The following is a 15694-nucleotide window of genomic DNA, read 5'->3' on the forward strand; positions in this document are numbered from 1 at the left end:
AAAGAAAGCTGTTTCCGCAGCCGCTTTATCGGCGGCAGACAGACCAAACAAATGAAAAGGCTTTGGTGGAAAATCTTAATAGGGGCTGGACAGTTGTAAACTCATTAAGGGCCGAATTCCAGACAGTTCGCAGACCCGGCCTTTATGGCACACCCTTACTGCCCATTCTTTGAAGTTCCTTCTGTCTGCAACAACAGAGGGCGTCCCAACCTGGCGGCTGGGTAGGGGTGGGGGTGTGAGGGGGCGCCCCATGCCCAGGCGCCCTGGTTCCCCTTTTTCGCGCCCGAACGCAGATAACTTTGCAGAAGTCGCAGGGGGTGGGGGCTGGGAGATGGGGACGAGAGGTGGGAAGGGCGAGAAAAGAAAAGGGGGGAGATGAGGCTGAACCCTCTGGCCACATCTAGAAGACGCTGGGGCCTCCGCAGCCCTTTACACCCCATAAATGGTAACAGCCCTCATTTTCTTTTATGGCGCTCCGGGCTCTCCGGTTGCCTGGGCTCTGCCTCTGCCAGGACTTGTGCTCTGGAGGGGCTTGCGGGGCAGGACCCGGAATCCCCCGGGCGAGCCGGACAGGACGCGGGGTGCAGGGGCGCCAGCCTTCGGTCCCCTGAGAACCCCCAAATGTCTGTCCCGGGGTCCTGTTGGGGCAGCCGGGCCCCTGTTGCCTTCCTTGGGAGGAAGGCCCTCAGCTCTGGCTCCTGGTCCCCATGGCCCCCCAGCCCAGGGGAAGCCCCAGGAGTCTCCGTGGACCCGGATTTGGGAAATTTCTTGGGGCGCCAAGGTGAAAAAGTGGTCTTTCACTGCCAGGGGCCGGCGATCCCCAGGATCCCAGCCCGGCTCCTCAGAGGCCTCGCAGCCGTCCCGGGAACGAACGGACACAAAGCGGGGAGCAGGCCGCGCCGCCTCGGTGCCCCAGCCTCTCTCCGCTGCTCGCCCGCCCCGCCGGGCGGTCGGCCTGGAGGCATCTTGGAGCCTCCGCCAGTCCCGGTCCCCGAAAGCCCGCCGCCGGGGCCAAAACGGAGGTTCTGTCCTCCTCCCCAGCCCGGCCGCCGCCCCGGAGACTCCACCCGGCTCCCACCCTGAGAAGATGGTGCAAAGAGCTGACCCGCAAAAAGTAGAAAAGAATCAATATATTTTATTTGGCAAAAAGTTAAATATCTCAACACAACAATTTGGTCAGTAGGCCTTGAGGTAACTATTGCAAAATATACAGTGTACGTTCAGCCCGATGGGAACCCCAGATTCATCAAGGATACAAATCTACAGTAGCCCAATGGCGGTTTCATAGTGTATAATTTATTATCAATAAAATTAACTCCGTTACAATAAGCATTCATTTCCCCCCAATTAAAATTAAAAGTAAACCATAGGTAGTAACCTTCTGCACATTTGTATAGCTCCGAATTTCCTCACTGTTGGTCTGGTGCAAAACCAATATTCAAGCTTGTCTGATTACTTTTTCTTTAATACGTGCATGATATATACAATGGACAAGACAGGTCTATAGAACGCATAGAGATGAAAATGCCCGTGTTTCAAAAGTGGAGAAAACCATGAATCTATGTATCCTGGAGAACACTTTCTCTCTTTTTATAAAAATTTTATTTCACTGGGAAATCCTTACAGCTAGTTTACAATCAAAGGTTAACAGCCTAGTTATACAGAAGACACATCCCACTACAGAGCTATACTCTATGCAACTGTTTTTCCCCTTCATAAACAACCTGAGTTCAAATTGAATTCTAGCTTTCACAAACACAATGGGTGCGTCACCCAGCACAGAAGTTTGAGTCACAAAACATAATTACCACAATAAAACACAGTGTTCAAGTATCTGAGCAGATCGCTCTGCCGCACAAAGAGCAAATTAAATTAACTACACAGACTAAAAACCATACAGCTCGCCGTCAACAGTTGTGCATTATAAAAAGGTAGTTTTTTTTTTTGTTTGTTTTGTCAGGAACAGGTAGATTTTTTCCCCCAAATATATACAAGCTAGCACACGCAGCCATTAGTGCTAATTCCCCCCCCACCCCTTTTTGCCTTATAGAAAATGGAAAGCTTACAATACCTCCTCCATCAAAACGGCAGAGGCCAAGGAGCCAGCCTGAGCAGGGTCTGCCAGGGGGAGATGAGGCCTGGCGTTCAGAGCCCCTTTGTGCGGGGTGGTGGAGGCTGGGGTGGAATGGGGGTGGGAGAAGGGGACAGGCAGTCCGTCTCTTTCTCTCTAGCTCGCTCGCTCTTTTCTAAATGAACTCCGGCCGCATCACTCGTCTTTCGCTCGGTCCTTATTGATTTTCTTCATTTTCATCCTGCGGTTCTGAAACCAGATCTTGACCTGCCGCTCGGTGAGGTTGAGCAGTCGGGCCACCTCGTACCTGCGGTCCCTGGTGAGGTACATGTTGAACAGAAACTCTTTCTCCAGTTCCAGCGTTTGGTGCTTCGTGTAGGGGCATCGCTTCTTCCGCGTGGAGCGCGCGTGGAGCCAGTTGGCGGCCGGGTTGCCTGCGGGGAGAGAGACGGGATTTAGAAGGAGGAGAAGCACACACCCCCCTCCGCTGGGGGCTAGGGAACCTCCAGGGGTCTTCGACCTAAGTGCAGGACGATGCTGAGTTGGTTAGGGAAGGCGGCTGAGTCTTGGACACAATGGAACCCTGGCAGACAGACGCAGGGACGGTCACTTACAATTGCACGCAGTAAAACCTCGGATCCCCCTCCCCTCTGAGGCCCTCCTTCCTCCTCCTCCTTCCTCCCACTCTCCGCACATGTATAACGAGCGAAATTTGGAAACAGATCTCCTTCTTGCCAGGCAGGGAGAAACCACGCTGCCGTGTGTTCACGTAGGAGGATTAATATCCTTTTCTCCCTCTCACTGACTCTGTCTTCTCTCCCCCGCTTTTCCTTCTAACTCTCCCCGCTCCTTATTTCAGCTTCCTGGAAGGCCACGGGAGCTGCGCAGGCCGGCATAGTGCCCCTGGGTGCCCCAAGGCCGTTGATCACTTCTCCACTTTATTTGAATAATCTGGCAGGGGGACCCTCGTGGCCCGGTCGCCTGCAGCCTCATCTTGGGCAGGATTTACGCCGCCACTGGCTGAAGGCAAGAACTGGAGGGACTCGGCCTTCTCCCCTAGCGTCCCGGCTGCAGTTGCTGTCGCTGCTCCCGGACAATCTAGACGCACAAAAGATTCTCTCTGCCGCGCTGCTTTCGAAGAAACGGCCCAAAGTATCTCTGTGCTGGTCCCGGGTAGCCGGAGAAAGGGGCGGCTGGTCTTGGCTTGGCCCGCAGCGCCCGCCCCGCCCCCTCTCTCGGTAGCAGCCGCCTCCCCTCCCCCCAGCCCCGCGGGCCCACTTGTCACTGCTCTCTGGACTTGGGGCCCTATCCGAGGCGTCCCAAACAGCGGCTTCGGGCTCCTGGCTCCTGGTCCCTGCTCAGGAGGCTCCCAGAGAGGGCGAAGGCAGGCTTGAGAGAAAGCTGGTGGGCCGGCAGATCCAGGTGGCCGGCGTGGAGGCGGCGGCCGGTCTGGCGGGAGGAGACACTTACTGGGATCGATGGGGGGCTTGTCTCCGCCGCTCTCATTCTCAGGATTGTTTTCGGAGAAGGCACCTTCGCTGGACTGTTTTTCTCTATCAACTGGAGGAGAACCACAAGCATAGTCAGTCAGGGACAAAGTGTGAGTGTCAAGCGTGGGACAGTCACCCCTTCTGGCCGACAGCGGTTCAGGTTTAATGCCATAAGGCCGGCTGGAGGGCAAGCCCGCGAAGGAGAGCGCACCGGGCGTGGGCTCCAGCCAGGAGCGCATGTACCTGCCGTCCGGCGCCGCCGCAGCCACCGGCGCCTGGGGGTGCACGTAGGGGTGGTGGTGATGGTGGTGATACACGGCTGCGGGCACCGCGTTGGCGCCCGCCGCGTGCACCGGGTTCCACGAGGCGCCGAACACCGCCGCCTTGGACTGGAAGCTGCACGGGCTGAAGTCAGGGTGCTCGGCCAGCGCGGCGGCCTGCCGTGGGGGCTGACCCAGGGCCCCCGGCGCGTAGCGGCCCGCGCCCAGCTCGTCTGCGGCGTCGGCGCCCAGCAAGAACGAGTCCACGTAGTAGTTGCCCAGCGCCCCGGTGGTGGCCATCGCCGTGCCCCGCGCCCGGCCTGCCGGCCCGACCCGCGGAAATTATGAAACTGCAGATTTCATGTAACAACTTGGTGGCACCAGGGGGGGAAGTACAGTCACCTAATAAGTTGCCGGCGCCCGCGCCCCTATTGGCCGCGCGCGTCACGTGCCCGCCCGGCAGAACAATAACGCGTAAATCACTCCGCACGCTATTAATGGCCCGGTGTTTTGCAGTCATAATTTTTATAGCAAAAGCCATATGTTTTTATGCAAAGGGATCGCGGCGCTCCACGATCGGGTTTGTTTTAATTGTGGCCAACGAAGATTAAAAGATCAAATCTGGCCTTGCCTCTGTACTCCCTCCCTCCCCTCCCACCGCCACCACCAGACACACAGTTCTTAACCGGACTATTTTATACCACAATTAATCACGCCATCAGCAAGACGCGGGTCCCGCGTGCGAGTGCGGCCAGCGGAGCCCCTCACATAAAATTAGACAATAATTGAAGCCATAAAAAAGCAGCCAAGTCGCATTCTCGCTCTACTGTATTTAAATCTATATTTATGATATTTCATAAGGAATTATTGTTTCAGAAGCCACACAGGCTGGTGGGAAGTTGGGAACCACCAACAGATTCTTTTTCCTCGCCGTGGCTCCAAGCTGTAAAAATTTATGAGGACTTGGAAAGGTTAAATTAGACTGTTGTGTTTGGTTGGCGAGCTCCCTGTAAATAATCCCTGCGGTTCCCGGAGATGCGAGTTTACCCCGGGTCCGGCTGCGAAAAGTCAAATTCAACATAGTATCCGTCCCAAACAGAGCCACCACCGCCCCTGCCCGAGCGCGCTAGGCAGGGACAGGCTGCCGAGAGGGCACCGCCTATTGTGGGCCCCTGAAATTTGCCGAACCCGAGCACAGGGCGCCGGGGCAGCTCCCAAATTCTCCGCTGCGCCGCCAGCGAGGGCCCCAACCAGGGGCGGCCGGAGAGGGAGCAGCCATCCGTCCCTGAGGCAAAGGGGTGGAGGGCCTGGTTGTGCCGCGTGTTCCGCTGGAGCCCGCGCACACACGCGCCCAGCGTGCACTGTTCACTGTGAGTCGGGAATCACCATCCCGGGGCGGACGCACGAGGCGACCTAGTCCTGTGCTGCGACCTCCAAGGCCCTAATGCTGAGCTCGGCAAGCCTGGTGGCACTCCCTGAACCACAGCTGGGGAAAAAAGCAGGAGGCAGCATGAGTGGAAGGAGAGCCTGGCTTGCGGAAAGGCAGCCCCGCCTGAGGGACCCCGCGGCTCCAGTAGCTGGGAGGCCTGCACCAGAGCGGCTGGCCTCGGGACTCAACATGAGTCCTTCAGGGTGCCTGCCTTCCTTGCTTCCTGGCCACCGCCCCGAGCCCCGCCTCGGTAACCCACCCGGCGGGGCTGCTCAGCAGAGTTACAAGACCCAAAGCGAGGCGGCCCCAGCTCAAGTCCAGGGCTAGAAATTAAAACGGGGAGGGGCACGGAGCATTGACTTTAATCCCATCCCTTAACTTGGCCAAATTGAGGAGGGTATTTCTCACTCCCTAGAGTCAGGGGTAAATGAAACGGCCTCGCTTCTCTGTTAACTGGGGGAGAAAAAAACCCACCCCAAATCCGAAGAGAAAGCGACTCCTAAAAATGGGGTAATTAAATTCACGTGCGAACACTGTGCCTGCAAGAGTGTTTCTCATTAGTCCACTTCCCTGGCGGCGAGGGCGGGCGGTCTCGGCCGTTTCCATCTCCTTTTTGCCTTCATCTTCTCTAATAGTTCCAGTAATCTCCCCCAAACCCTGATGCGTCCCTATCCCGGGTGCAGACCCTTACGTGCCAGGCTCTCCCCGAGAGTGAGGCTGCGAAGGCGCCGGGAGACCAACCGGGTGCCCCTTCCTCCGCCCGCGCCGGAAGAGGGAAGTGGTGGACACAATGAACTCCGACGTGGCTGGTCCTGGTCGCCTCAGCCCCCTCCCCCCTAATATTTTCCTTTCCCTGTAAATTCCTCCGGTTATCCCCACCCCCACCGCAGCCCAAGGTATCCCAAACGTGGAGCAGTTCGCGGAGCCTCCGAGAGAGTTTCATTAAGAAAAACTAACCTTGGAGGAAACCTTCGCTCCTAATTGTAAATGTCTGCAAACGAGCTGGACACGCCTGGCTGCCTTTTGCACTTTTTGTACCCAGAAAAGACAAGAGTTATTAGCATTTTTTTCAAAACAAAAAGGCTGTTCTTTAAATGGCCTTAGCTCCCAAAATAAGATGGTTACTAAGTAGTTAGCAGGCGTTGAGTGTTAAGTTGTCCTTACTGGTGCTCAGAAAGTGAGAAAATCACAAAACGAAATCTCTCTCTTCATCCCAGAGGTTTGGGGAGAGAATATTCAGGCTTTTGTGTCTGCTTTTATTTTGGAAGTGAAAAGAATTGCGTGCGCATAAAGAAAGAAATTGATGTAATTACAAACCGCCTCTTCTCGCCTGAGAGTTCTAAAACTTCGGCCTCCAAAACAAATCCAATACTCAGGTCCAGAAAATGGCAGAGGAGTTGAGGGGAACGCGGTGTGCCGGCCTTTCAGATAACAGTTCCCGGGCCCACTGCCGCAGCTGCGAAGGGAAGCACCGCGCGGTGGGCGTGAGTCTGAAGGCCCGCGAGTGTGTGTTTGTTGGGGGTGGTTAGGGAGGGTTGGAGGTTATTTTCAGTTCTGGGTGGCGAGAACGGTCCGACTGGCTTCCAACGGTGGACTACAACTTGGAACAAGGACTCAAGTTTGTATTCCAACGGTTCTGGAATTTAGGATCCCTTCCCCTATTTTTTGAAACAGACTGGCGCTGGAAGGGTCCCCTTCTCTAGCACCCATCCACACAAGGATGCCATATCTAACATCCTCTGAACCTGATAGAAGCTAGTGGCAAGCAAGCAGCCAATGTTTGCCCTAGCGGGGCTCCCTTATCGCGGGTAAAGCCCGAGCCGGGATCGGCAGGCCCGGGAGAGCCGAAGAAGCTTCCCCGCGGAGTCCTCTGCGTCGCCAGGCTCCACCGAGCCTGGCTGGGCCTCGGCCCAGGTCCTAGCCTCAGGTCCTCAGTGAGGCTGGCGAAGGCCTCCTTGCCCTCGGTGTGGGCACACAAAAACACCGCGAGTGCCCTCTAATCCGCTCTCTTAGGCTGCCATTGCAGACCCGCGGAGTAGGAACGCAAGGCCGCCGCCATCCGGTCGTGATCGTAACCGAGGCCTTGTCTGCGCAGCGGCACACCAGGCCCAGATCCACAGCCCTCAACAGCCGCCCCACGCGAACCCTTCTTCGGCAGATTCCGACCTTCACTTGAGCACGCAGAGAAAAATAAGACCCCCTCAGGCTCTCCCAAAGCCAGCCCTGGATCTCTCCTGAAGGAAGAGTTGTGGAGGATAGGAGGTGGGAATAGAAAAAAACAACACAGAGAGACGATGAAAGAAAATTAAAGGGAAGGAAGGAAAGAAGGAAGGAATAGAGAAAGAAAAAAGAGGAAGGAGGACAGGAAAGGAAGGAAGAAGAGAGTCAAAGGCAACTCCTGGGAGTAGAGAGTGGCTTACAGACAGAAGGGTAAGTGGCAACGCCAGGATCCCAGCCCCCCCCCCCCCCCCCCCCCCCCCCGTTCCTCCTAGTTTGGCCTGAGTCTCAGCTGGCAAAGGGATCTTTCCTGATCTCCTACCTGGATTGGGGCTGGTGGTGTCCCAGGCTTGCAGGAGAATGGCGCAGTCCCTGGCCAGGCGCAGGCCTGGAGCGGGGTAGGCCCAGGATGGAAGCGTGCGCCCCTGACCTTGAATGGCTCGGGGCCCAGAATTCCTACCACGCCCCCGGCGTCCGCTAAGGAGCAGCTAACCTGACCATACCTGCTCAGGCCTAGGTGGGGATGGGGAGTGAGGCCAGCAGGCTGGCAGAGCTCTGAGAATGAGGCAGGGTCGAGGCTCCTGAGTGGGAAAAGCCGAGGTTGCCACTGCAGGCCTGGCACGATCAGGGCCTGGATGCCCTGCCTGGCCCGGCCCGGCCCGGCCCCCGCGCGCACGGGTACCTGGAGACGATTTCAACTGAAGTAATGAAGGCAGTGTCGTGCTGTCGAGAGAAAGCTGGATCCCAACAACAGGAAACTACCTAAATCACCGACCAGTTCTGATGCTGCCCGCGCGGGTCTGCCGCCCGCAGCCTCTGCCGCCGCCGCCGCCGCCGCCACTGCCGCCGCCAAAGGAGAACCCTGAGGTCGCGCCGGCCCGGCCCCTGGCCAACCTGCGCCCGCCGCTGCTACTGCGTGCCCCGGGGATGCCGCTAAGGCATCACGGAGGGAGAAGCCACCGGCCCCGGTAAGGTAAACCTGGGAAAGGGAGGGAAGGAAGATAAAAGAGAGAAAAATGGAAAGAGGGGGGAAAGCGAGAAGAGCGGAGAGAAGGAGCAGTGTACGTGCTGGTTTCCCAAATTTTGCAGGTCAGCGAGCAGGCGCCGAGCTGCGGCAGCCCTGGGCGGCTCGAAAGCGCCAGGGACAGCACCGAGGCCCGCTCCCTGTCTGGTCTCGGCCTCCCGCGCTAGCTCCCCGCGGCTCGCTTTCCCCCCTCTAGCTCACCGCCAGCCAGCCAGCCGGGGCGCGCGCGCCCGCGCCCCCTCCCTCTTGCTGTCGCCCCCCCCCCCACCTCCCGCGAGCAGGAAACGCGTGGCCCCGCGGAGAGCGACCAGGTGGGGGAGGACACGCTGGGGGAGGGGGTGCCCGGGCCGCCCCACCGCGGTCTACCTAACCGCTGAGCGGACACCAGGGACACGCTGTGGGCCCAGCCTGCTCTCCGGATTCCTAGTCTGGGGGTCATCTAGGACCAGGGGACCCACAAAATAACCAGCCTCTGCGAGCCTCCCTAGGGCTCCCGAAAGAAATCCTGTTCGGCTTCCTCTGTCTATGCAGCTCCCCTCTCAACTGAAACCACTGGTCCAAGACAGCCACAATCCAGATATACTAGCAAGTCATAAAACTGAACAAAAGCCGACAAACCTTACGGCACCAGGGCTATAGGGCCCAGACAAATTACGACCGTCTAGGTAATATTTAAATAGATGCCTAAAGTAATTGCAGGGGGCGCAGGCTAGTCCTCCTGTTGTAAAAGTGGTGGACGGGGTAAAGTGGAAGGTGAAGATAAGAAGTCAAAAAAAAAAGAGGTAAAATTAAAAAGCTTCATTCCACAGCTTTTATTCTTCTATAAGAACATAAACATCGTCTTTTTTTCCACGCACAGCAGCATTACAATATTAATTTATTCTGATTTAAGATTAGAAGTAAATAGAACTAGAACTAACATTTATAATAATGATAGAATGCATTTGCATAAAACAAGATTGGCAATTTTTCATAATAATAGACATTTATACAGATTTGTATTTATAGTTTTTTCTTTTTCTGCACCTACAGGTTTGACCCTTTTATGCATGTAACTTCACAGTATAAAGGAAATCCAACAATGTCTCCCTTCTCTAGCTATTCTGCTTGCTCCTGCCCTCCTCGGCTTCTGTGAATTTTGGAAAGAAAAAAAAGAAAGAAAGAAAGAAAGGAAGGAAGAAGAAGAAAATTAAAAAGTGAAAAAAAAAAAAAACCCTCCACAGTTAGGAAGAATTGTGGTGTGCTTGTCGTGTGTTACCACTGGTAACAGTTATTCAATCACCAAAAAATCTGCATGTATAAACAAAACTACATTAGATTATTTACCTACAGCCAGAAGGATGTGGAAATTCAGGGGTCAGTGAAATAATTTAGTTCCACAATGCAAGACCTTACACAAACTGGAAGAGAAGTTTCCTTCTTCTGGTCATTCTTTTTGTTCCTTTTAAAGCTGGAATATCTTACAGAGGAAGGAAAAATTAATCTTTCTGACTTTTCAATTTTCCAGTCAGCCGAAGTCAAGCCCTTTTGCCAACCTGCATGTCCATGCCTATAAGCCCTTCTCTTTGCCAAGGAAGAAAGTAAGAAAGAAGAAAGAAACCCAGAGGCCTGTATCCCCTGATTAAACACAGCCCAGCACTCCAGGCCGGCGAGCCCGGTGGCGGCTCCTTGCACCATTGACCTCAGGCCAGACACCTCAGAGCCTACAATGGGACCTCGGCCTTCCGGCTAGGTTTGCCCGGGGGGGCCCCCCGCAGGAAACCAGCTCCAGTTCCACCGGGAAAACAGGGGCCATTTCGAGCATTGGAACCCCCCCGAGACAGCAAACCATCCCAGTCACCACTTGACACTTAGGACAATATCTATCTCTATAGAATTTTAGCGCGATATGGCTTTTTCCCCCAGAAAACAACAAATAAACCAGCACCAAGCAAACGGACAAAGAAACAAAAAGTCAGAACAAACCAGCCCTGCACAGATGTAACGGCCAGGAGATGGCGAGTGTGGGAGGGAGGAATGGGGCTCCGGCACAGGTGCGAGTTCCTGGGCAGAGGCCGAAGACAGAGGGAGGAGAACAGCTCTCTGGAAGCGAAAAAACGGCGTTGCCTGGAGATTCATCAGGAAAAATTAAAGTTGGCTGTGAGCTCCCGGATCCGGTTTTCTCGGTTCATTTTCTTCAGTTTCATCCTGCGGTTCTGAAACCAGATTTTAACTTGTCTGTCCGTGAGGTGGACGCTGCGGCTGATCTCTAGGCGCCGCTCTCGAGTAAGGTACATGTTGAACAGAAACTCCTTCTCCAGCTCCAGCGTCTGGTGCTTCGTGTAGGGGCAGCGCTTCTTCCGGCCGCTCTTTGCAGTGAGCCAGTTGGCTGCGTTTTCGCCTTTGGAATTGCCTGGCATTTAAGAGAATAAAGAGGGGAAGGTTAAATCGAGGCCACGAGGGCTGCGCGCAGGGGTGAATTTAGGACGTCTCTGCCATAAGAGGGATGCCCTAAGTCACACAGCTATGCCCCTCTTGCTTGCCCAGGGAGAACAGTTCCTCCAAAAGGCATGTGCAAAATGAACTGGGCCTCCAATCTACACCTTTCCTCCCAATACACATTTTCCTCCACTTTTTTCCAAACACCTGTTTTAGCACAAAGCTGCCAGGCGCTTGCAGAATGAATGGCCTAGGAGGGCAGGCTGTATATCTTGAACTTAACGCCTTTCTTTGCTTCTTGCCCCAAGGCAGACGAGCATTTCCGCAGCCCCGAGGCTGGGGGTGCGAGGTGCTTACTTGAAAGGGGGGAGGGCAGCGGGGCTGTGTCTCACTCCAGCCCCCTGGTTGCCCAAGGCCCGTTGAGGAGAGGGAGAAGAGAACAGTTGGGACTTGGGAGACGCACGAAAAGCTGATCTGGGGTCAAGGGCCCTCCCTCACGTCTCTCCAGGAGCCAGGGACGTGCAGTCTGGGCGATCCCGAGTTCCAGGAGAAGCGAAACGGCCCCTCTCTGACTCTCAGCTCAGGGCCCCGGCGTCCGGGGCGAGATTTGCCTTTTCTTCTCCCCGAAACAAGGATTCCCGCCCCTCCAGCAACTTTGAAAAAAAGCATGGGGGATCGTAAACTCGAACTTCGCCGGTTAATGGGCTTATTTATTGGTGCTGGCGGCTGCTTATTTTGGATGCCTTACAAACATCCACGCTATCTGCGGGCGAGCTACTTTCCCTCCCTCCCCCTCCCCCCGCGTGGGCCGCGCCTCGAAGACTGGGCCCAGACCACGGCTTGGGGTGCTCCGGGCCACGAAGAAGGGCACGTACAAGAGGGGGGCTGCTCGCCGGTGTCCTCGCCCCCAGAAGGGGTGAGCTGAGGCCAGCGTGGAGGACGTCTTGGTGTGGGGCGCTAACCCGGACATGAATTTTTACTGCGTCCCCACGCCCAAATATTAAAAAGCAAGTTCACAGGGTCAGCCTGCCTGCAGCTCGGGCCAAGGCCGGCCGGCTGTTAGGCGGACTCCTGGCCCTCTGTTCCTTCCCTTCTCTGGGTCTGCTAGTCTGTCTGCCCGCCTGCCTGAGGCCCTTCAGCAAGCCCTGCTTACCCAGGGAGTCCTTCTCCGGCGAGGCTTTGCTGCTCTCGGAAGGGGCCGGGGAGAGCTCTTCCGCAGCTGAGGACGAGGCGTGCGCCTCCTCGTCGCCCTGCGAGCCCCCGCCGCTGCCACCGCAAGCCAGCGTCGGGGCCGGCGGCGAATCGAGGGCTCGCTCCTTCCGGGCTGCATCCGCCGAGCCGGAGGCTAGCGAGGGTGGCGGGTCGAAGCCGCGCCCCGGGGGCTGAGCGGGGAACGGGCCGGCGCCAAGCTGCAGCGCGCCGCCGCCGCCGCCGCCGTAGCTCTTGCTCGTGCCATAGGCCTGGGAGAGGCGGAAGTAGCCGGGCACTGGCACCCCGCTGGAGGTGCCCAGGGCGCAGCCGTCGGGCGGCGGGCCCCGCGGGGGGAAGGGGGCCAGCTCGGCAGCGGCGGCCGAGCCTTTGGGGCATTTGTCCGCCGAGTCGTAGAGGCAGTAGGAGCTCTCCTCTTTGATGTTCTGCGCGAAAGAGCAAGAGGTGGCCTGGGGCGGGGGCTGGGGTGGTTGCGGCGGGGGCGGCGGCTGCTGCTGGGGCTGCTGCGGTGGCGGTCCCTCGGGTGGTTCCATCCGGCACGACCGGGGCGCGTCCAGCCACAGGTCTATAGGCGCGGGCGCGTAGCCGTGCGCCCCGGGACCCAGGCCCCCGTTGCCACCGCCGCCGCCCGGCGACGCCGCCTCATGACGCTTGCCTCCCAGAGCTGGGAAGAGCCCGCAGCTCTGCAGCCCGTAGGGCAAGTCGGTGGCTGGCGGCAGGTAGACCCCGCCGTGGGCGTAGTAGCCGCCGCCGCCGCCGCCCCCCGCGCCGCCGCCACCACCGCCAGCCTCGCCTCTGCCGGAGCTGATGAGCGAGTCGACCAAAAAAGAGTTCGCGGCGGGGCTCTCCGAGCATGACATTGTTGTGGGATAATTTGGCGAAGGGAGCAGATAGCTCTTTCTGGCTGACATTTCTTGTGCAAAACATGCTGAATACGATTAGCAATCCCCCCGCACCGCGGCGGGCGCCCGCAGCCAATCCTGAGCCAGAGTTTCCGCGCGACCACTCCCAGTTTGGTTTCGTAGGCGCGGGGCCGCTCTCCGAGGGCGCCCTCCGAGCCCGCGATTGATATAAATATGTAATCTGTATTGATGGGCCGCAAGACGCACACCCGATACCTCAGCCCAAAGGCCAGGAGCTGCGGGGGCTGCCTCAGCATGGCTGGTGGGGGGCCGGGCCCCTGGGCTCGCCCCGCCCATGCCCGGCGTGAGTCCTCCTGCGGGGTCTGTTTGAAGGGCCCTTGGGCCCCGCGCAGTTAACAAGTGGAGTGTTTATGGTGTGCACCCCAGCCCGCCTTGGGTGCTCCCTATTCTTAATTTGGAATCAGCCACTAACCTTTGGTGCACTCTAACCACTAAGGGGGCCTGTCGGGCCTCAAGCTCTTCCAATTCAGCTCTGGACCTGAAGCTGTCTCCCAAAAGATGTAGACCATGTCCTAAGGCCACCAGGACCCTCAGAGTGTCCGAAATCCAGAGTAGACGGGAAGATGGCTATTGCTACTTCTTTCTTGCATCCCACACAGAATTTTCCCCAAAACGCAATGCCCTGGCCTTCCACCCCCTACACTTCTCTTCCACTGGTCGGTTGATCCAGTTAGGATCTTTGCCTCTGGTGTGCTCACCTGGCTTGCCTTCTCTACAGCTCCCGTCGGTGGACCTTGGTGGGCTGGCACGAGTCGGGGGTGTACGCGACTGGCAACCTTGGCTGAAAGATTCCTCCACCCCTACTCCGAGACCAGAGCCAGGTCCAGATACCACACAACCTCATCACCCTGGCAGCCTGAGAGCTCATACGCAGTTTGGGGCAAGTGAAAGAAACATTGATCTTCAGAGTCTTTGGCTTGCCGGGAGGCGAAGACCTGGAGGGGGAAACCTGGTGGGGGGCGGCCGATAGACATCTCTGCCACACTCCTCTCCAGCTCTCCCTTTTAGCCTTGGCATTCGCACGCTCCCGGAGGCTATGACAAAAACCAGTGTCACCACACTCCTGCCTCTCTGTCCCCTCCCTTCTTCCCCCCTCCCCTCCCCTCCAAACCCGAAGCTGGGGCAGCCGTCACTCCCGCGGTGTGCGCATTTTAACGAGGCCCGCGGTGAGGAAATCCGTTCCCTGCGAGGCCGGGTTGGGCTCGTGTCCCAGTTATAGGAGTGTTCGGAGGCCAGGCCCTTTGCTCAGCAGACACTGGGCCTCCTTCGTCGCTGGCCGTGTGACCTGCTCTTAGTCAACTGGAAACGGCCGGCCCGGGGCGCTAGCCCCCAAGAGTGGGCCTCATACACGTCTCAGGAAATGCGACCTTTTCCGGCCGGATCCACTGGAGCCCAGGAGGTGGATTCTTGCCCCTGGCCTGCGGGCTACAGCTCTACAGGATGCCCCAGGCCTGCCGGCCCCGTCAGCTCCAGCCCAAGCAGAGGCCTTGACTTGCTGCTGGACGCCGGGATCCCAGGAAGCTGACCGCTCAGGCCTCTGCCTGTAACGGGAAAGACCCTTGCAGCCCGGTTGATTTGTCAGCACTTGGCCTTGTTCCTCCCAGTATGAACCCAGTCCGAGGAAGAAGCCGAGCCTGAGAGGACCCAGAGAGAGCGCACGGGAGAGCTGGCGGCAGAGCCCTGGCGCTAGCTTCTGAGATGCAAGTAGTCGCGAGCAGTTGCGGTCTCTGCCGCCTCGGCTGCTCCGCGCGCAGCGCCCGGAGGCCGCGCCACCGCTTGCGCTGCGCTCCAGCTACTTCTGCTGCGCTCCTCAGTGACTGGCTCTTTGGACTGGGCATCTAGAGTGGAGAGGAGGAGGACAGAGAGAGAAAGAGGGAGAAAGGCAGAGGGAAAGAAAAGGGAAAGCGTGAAAGAACTAGTTCTCTCCAACCGGACAGCGTCTTGAGGCCACAGTAGTGGCACAGCCGGATCAAGTGAAGAATCTATGCGGAGAGATTAGGAACTGTGCTTCGCTGTCCACGTTACTCCCACCCACAAGGCCAAGGCAAATTCTAACCTGGCTAGGCCGGCAGCACCAACGAACTTGAGTACAGAGAAGCTGCAGAACTCGCAGCCTAGGAGCCTTCCCCGGATGGGCCCGGTCCTTACCCAGGAGCTCACCAGGCGCTCAAGACTGTGGCGCTCAGCAGCGCTACTAGGAAATGCCACAAAGCTGAGGGCTGCCTGAGAAGGGGATTTTGCCTCTCAGCACTGTCCATGCCTCCTCAGGAAGCTCTGTGGAGTGGGAAGTAGGTCCCAAGAAGAGGAGAGGATTTTTTGAGGAGAAAGAGCCGCAGCAGCCCCAGCCGGGACTTTGTGCCTCACCGACTAACTGCAGAAAGCAGCTTCCCAGGCCGCAGGTTGGGAAGGACCAGTGGCCATAGGTGAGAATGCTTGAGATAGTGGAGGCTAATAAAATAAAGAGAAAGACAATGATCTAAACTTGTCTTTTTTAACCTTTTTGGAAGTGAAGTCCCCTTTGGAAAATCTAAGGCCAAGTTCTGACTCTTATCCTGTGAGAAACGCACATCTGTACATTCCCACAATTTGACCCATCGTTTTCAAGGAGTTCACAGACCCCCTCAAAGGCTTCTCCATGGGCCCTCCAGAATAT

At 57.2% G+C, this 15694-nt stretch overlaps 2 protein-coding genes and 2 long non-coding RNA genes across 5 annotated transcripts; 1 reads left to right on the forward strand and 3 right to left on the reverse strand.

Moving 5' to 3' along the window:
• Positions 1-1115: 1115 nt before the first annotated feature.
• On the reverse strand, positions 1116-4259 carry HOXA9 (homeobox A9). 2 transcript variants are annotated; one of them, XM_070616090.1, is made up of 2 exons: positions 3542-4253; positions 1116-2505 (listed from the first exon to the last, which is right to left on the reverse strand). In XM_070616090.1, exons 1-2 carry the CDS (start codon positions 4119-4121, stop codon positions 2267-2269), a joined length of 819 nt encoding a protein of 272 aa, XP_070472191.1. In that variant the 5' UTR covers positions 4122-4253; the 3' UTR covers positions 1116-2266. The 2 variants fall into 2 exon arrangements, 1 of the variants encoding a protein (XP_070472191.1); XR_011539172.1 differs by having other exon boundaries at positions 1631-2505; positions 2686-4259.
• Positions 4260-6470: 2211 nt separating this feature from the next.
• LOC139082850 (uncharacterized) lies at positions 6471-7900 on the reverse strand. The gene is made up of 2 exons (XR_011539177.1): positions 7790-7900; positions 6471-7484 (listed from the first exon to the last, which is right to left on the reverse strand). It is a non-coding gene; the product is annotated as an uncharacterized lncRNA (long non-coding RNA).
• Positions 7901-8291: 391 nt separating this feature from the next.
• Positions 8292-9704, forward strand: LOC139082847 (uncharacterized). Its single transcript, XR_011539174.1, has 2 exons — positions 8292-8435; positions 9524-9704. It is a non-coding gene; the product is annotated as an uncharacterized lncRNA (long non-coding RNA).
• Positions 9289-14079, reverse strand: HOXA10 (homeobox A10). The gene is made up of 2 exons (XM_070616089.1): positions 12063-14079; positions 9289-10883 (listed from the first exon to the last, which is right to left on the reverse strand). The coding sequence occupies exons 1-2, from the start codon at positions 13027-13029 to the stop codon at positions 10609-10611; spliced, it is 1242 nt and encodes a 413-aa protein (XP_070472190.1). The 5' UTR covers positions 13030-14079; the 3' UTR covers positions 9289-10608.
• Positions 14080-15694: the final 1615 nt, after the last annotated feature.

Source organism: Equus przewalskii, chromosome 4 (assembly GCF_037783145.1).
Source record: "Equus przewalskii isolate Varuska chromosome 4, EquPr2, whole genome shotgun sequence".
Classification (NCBI taxonomy): Eukaryota; Metazoa; Chordata; class Mammalia; order Perissodactyla; family Equidae; genus Equus; species Equus przewalskii.

Bases quoted from the DNA above. Each gene is read 5' to 3' on its own strand.
- HOXA9 (XM_070616090.1), bottom strand. From the start codon at position 4,121: ATGGCCACCACCGGGGCGCTGGGCAACTACTACGTGGACTCGTTCTTG. The intron at 2,506-3,541 runs GTAAGTGTCTCC...CTCTCCCCGCAG, and splicing joins CAAGCCCCCCATCGATCCCA to GCAACCCGGCCGCCAACTGG.
- HOXA10 (XM_070616089.1), bottom strand. From the start codon at position 13,029: ATGTCAGCCAGAAAGAGCTATCTGCTCCCTTCGCCAAATTATCCCACA. The intron at 10,884-12,062 runs GTAAGCAGGGCT...CTTAAATGCCAG, and splicing joins GCCGGAGAAGGACTCCCTGG to GCAATTCCAAAGGCGAAAAC.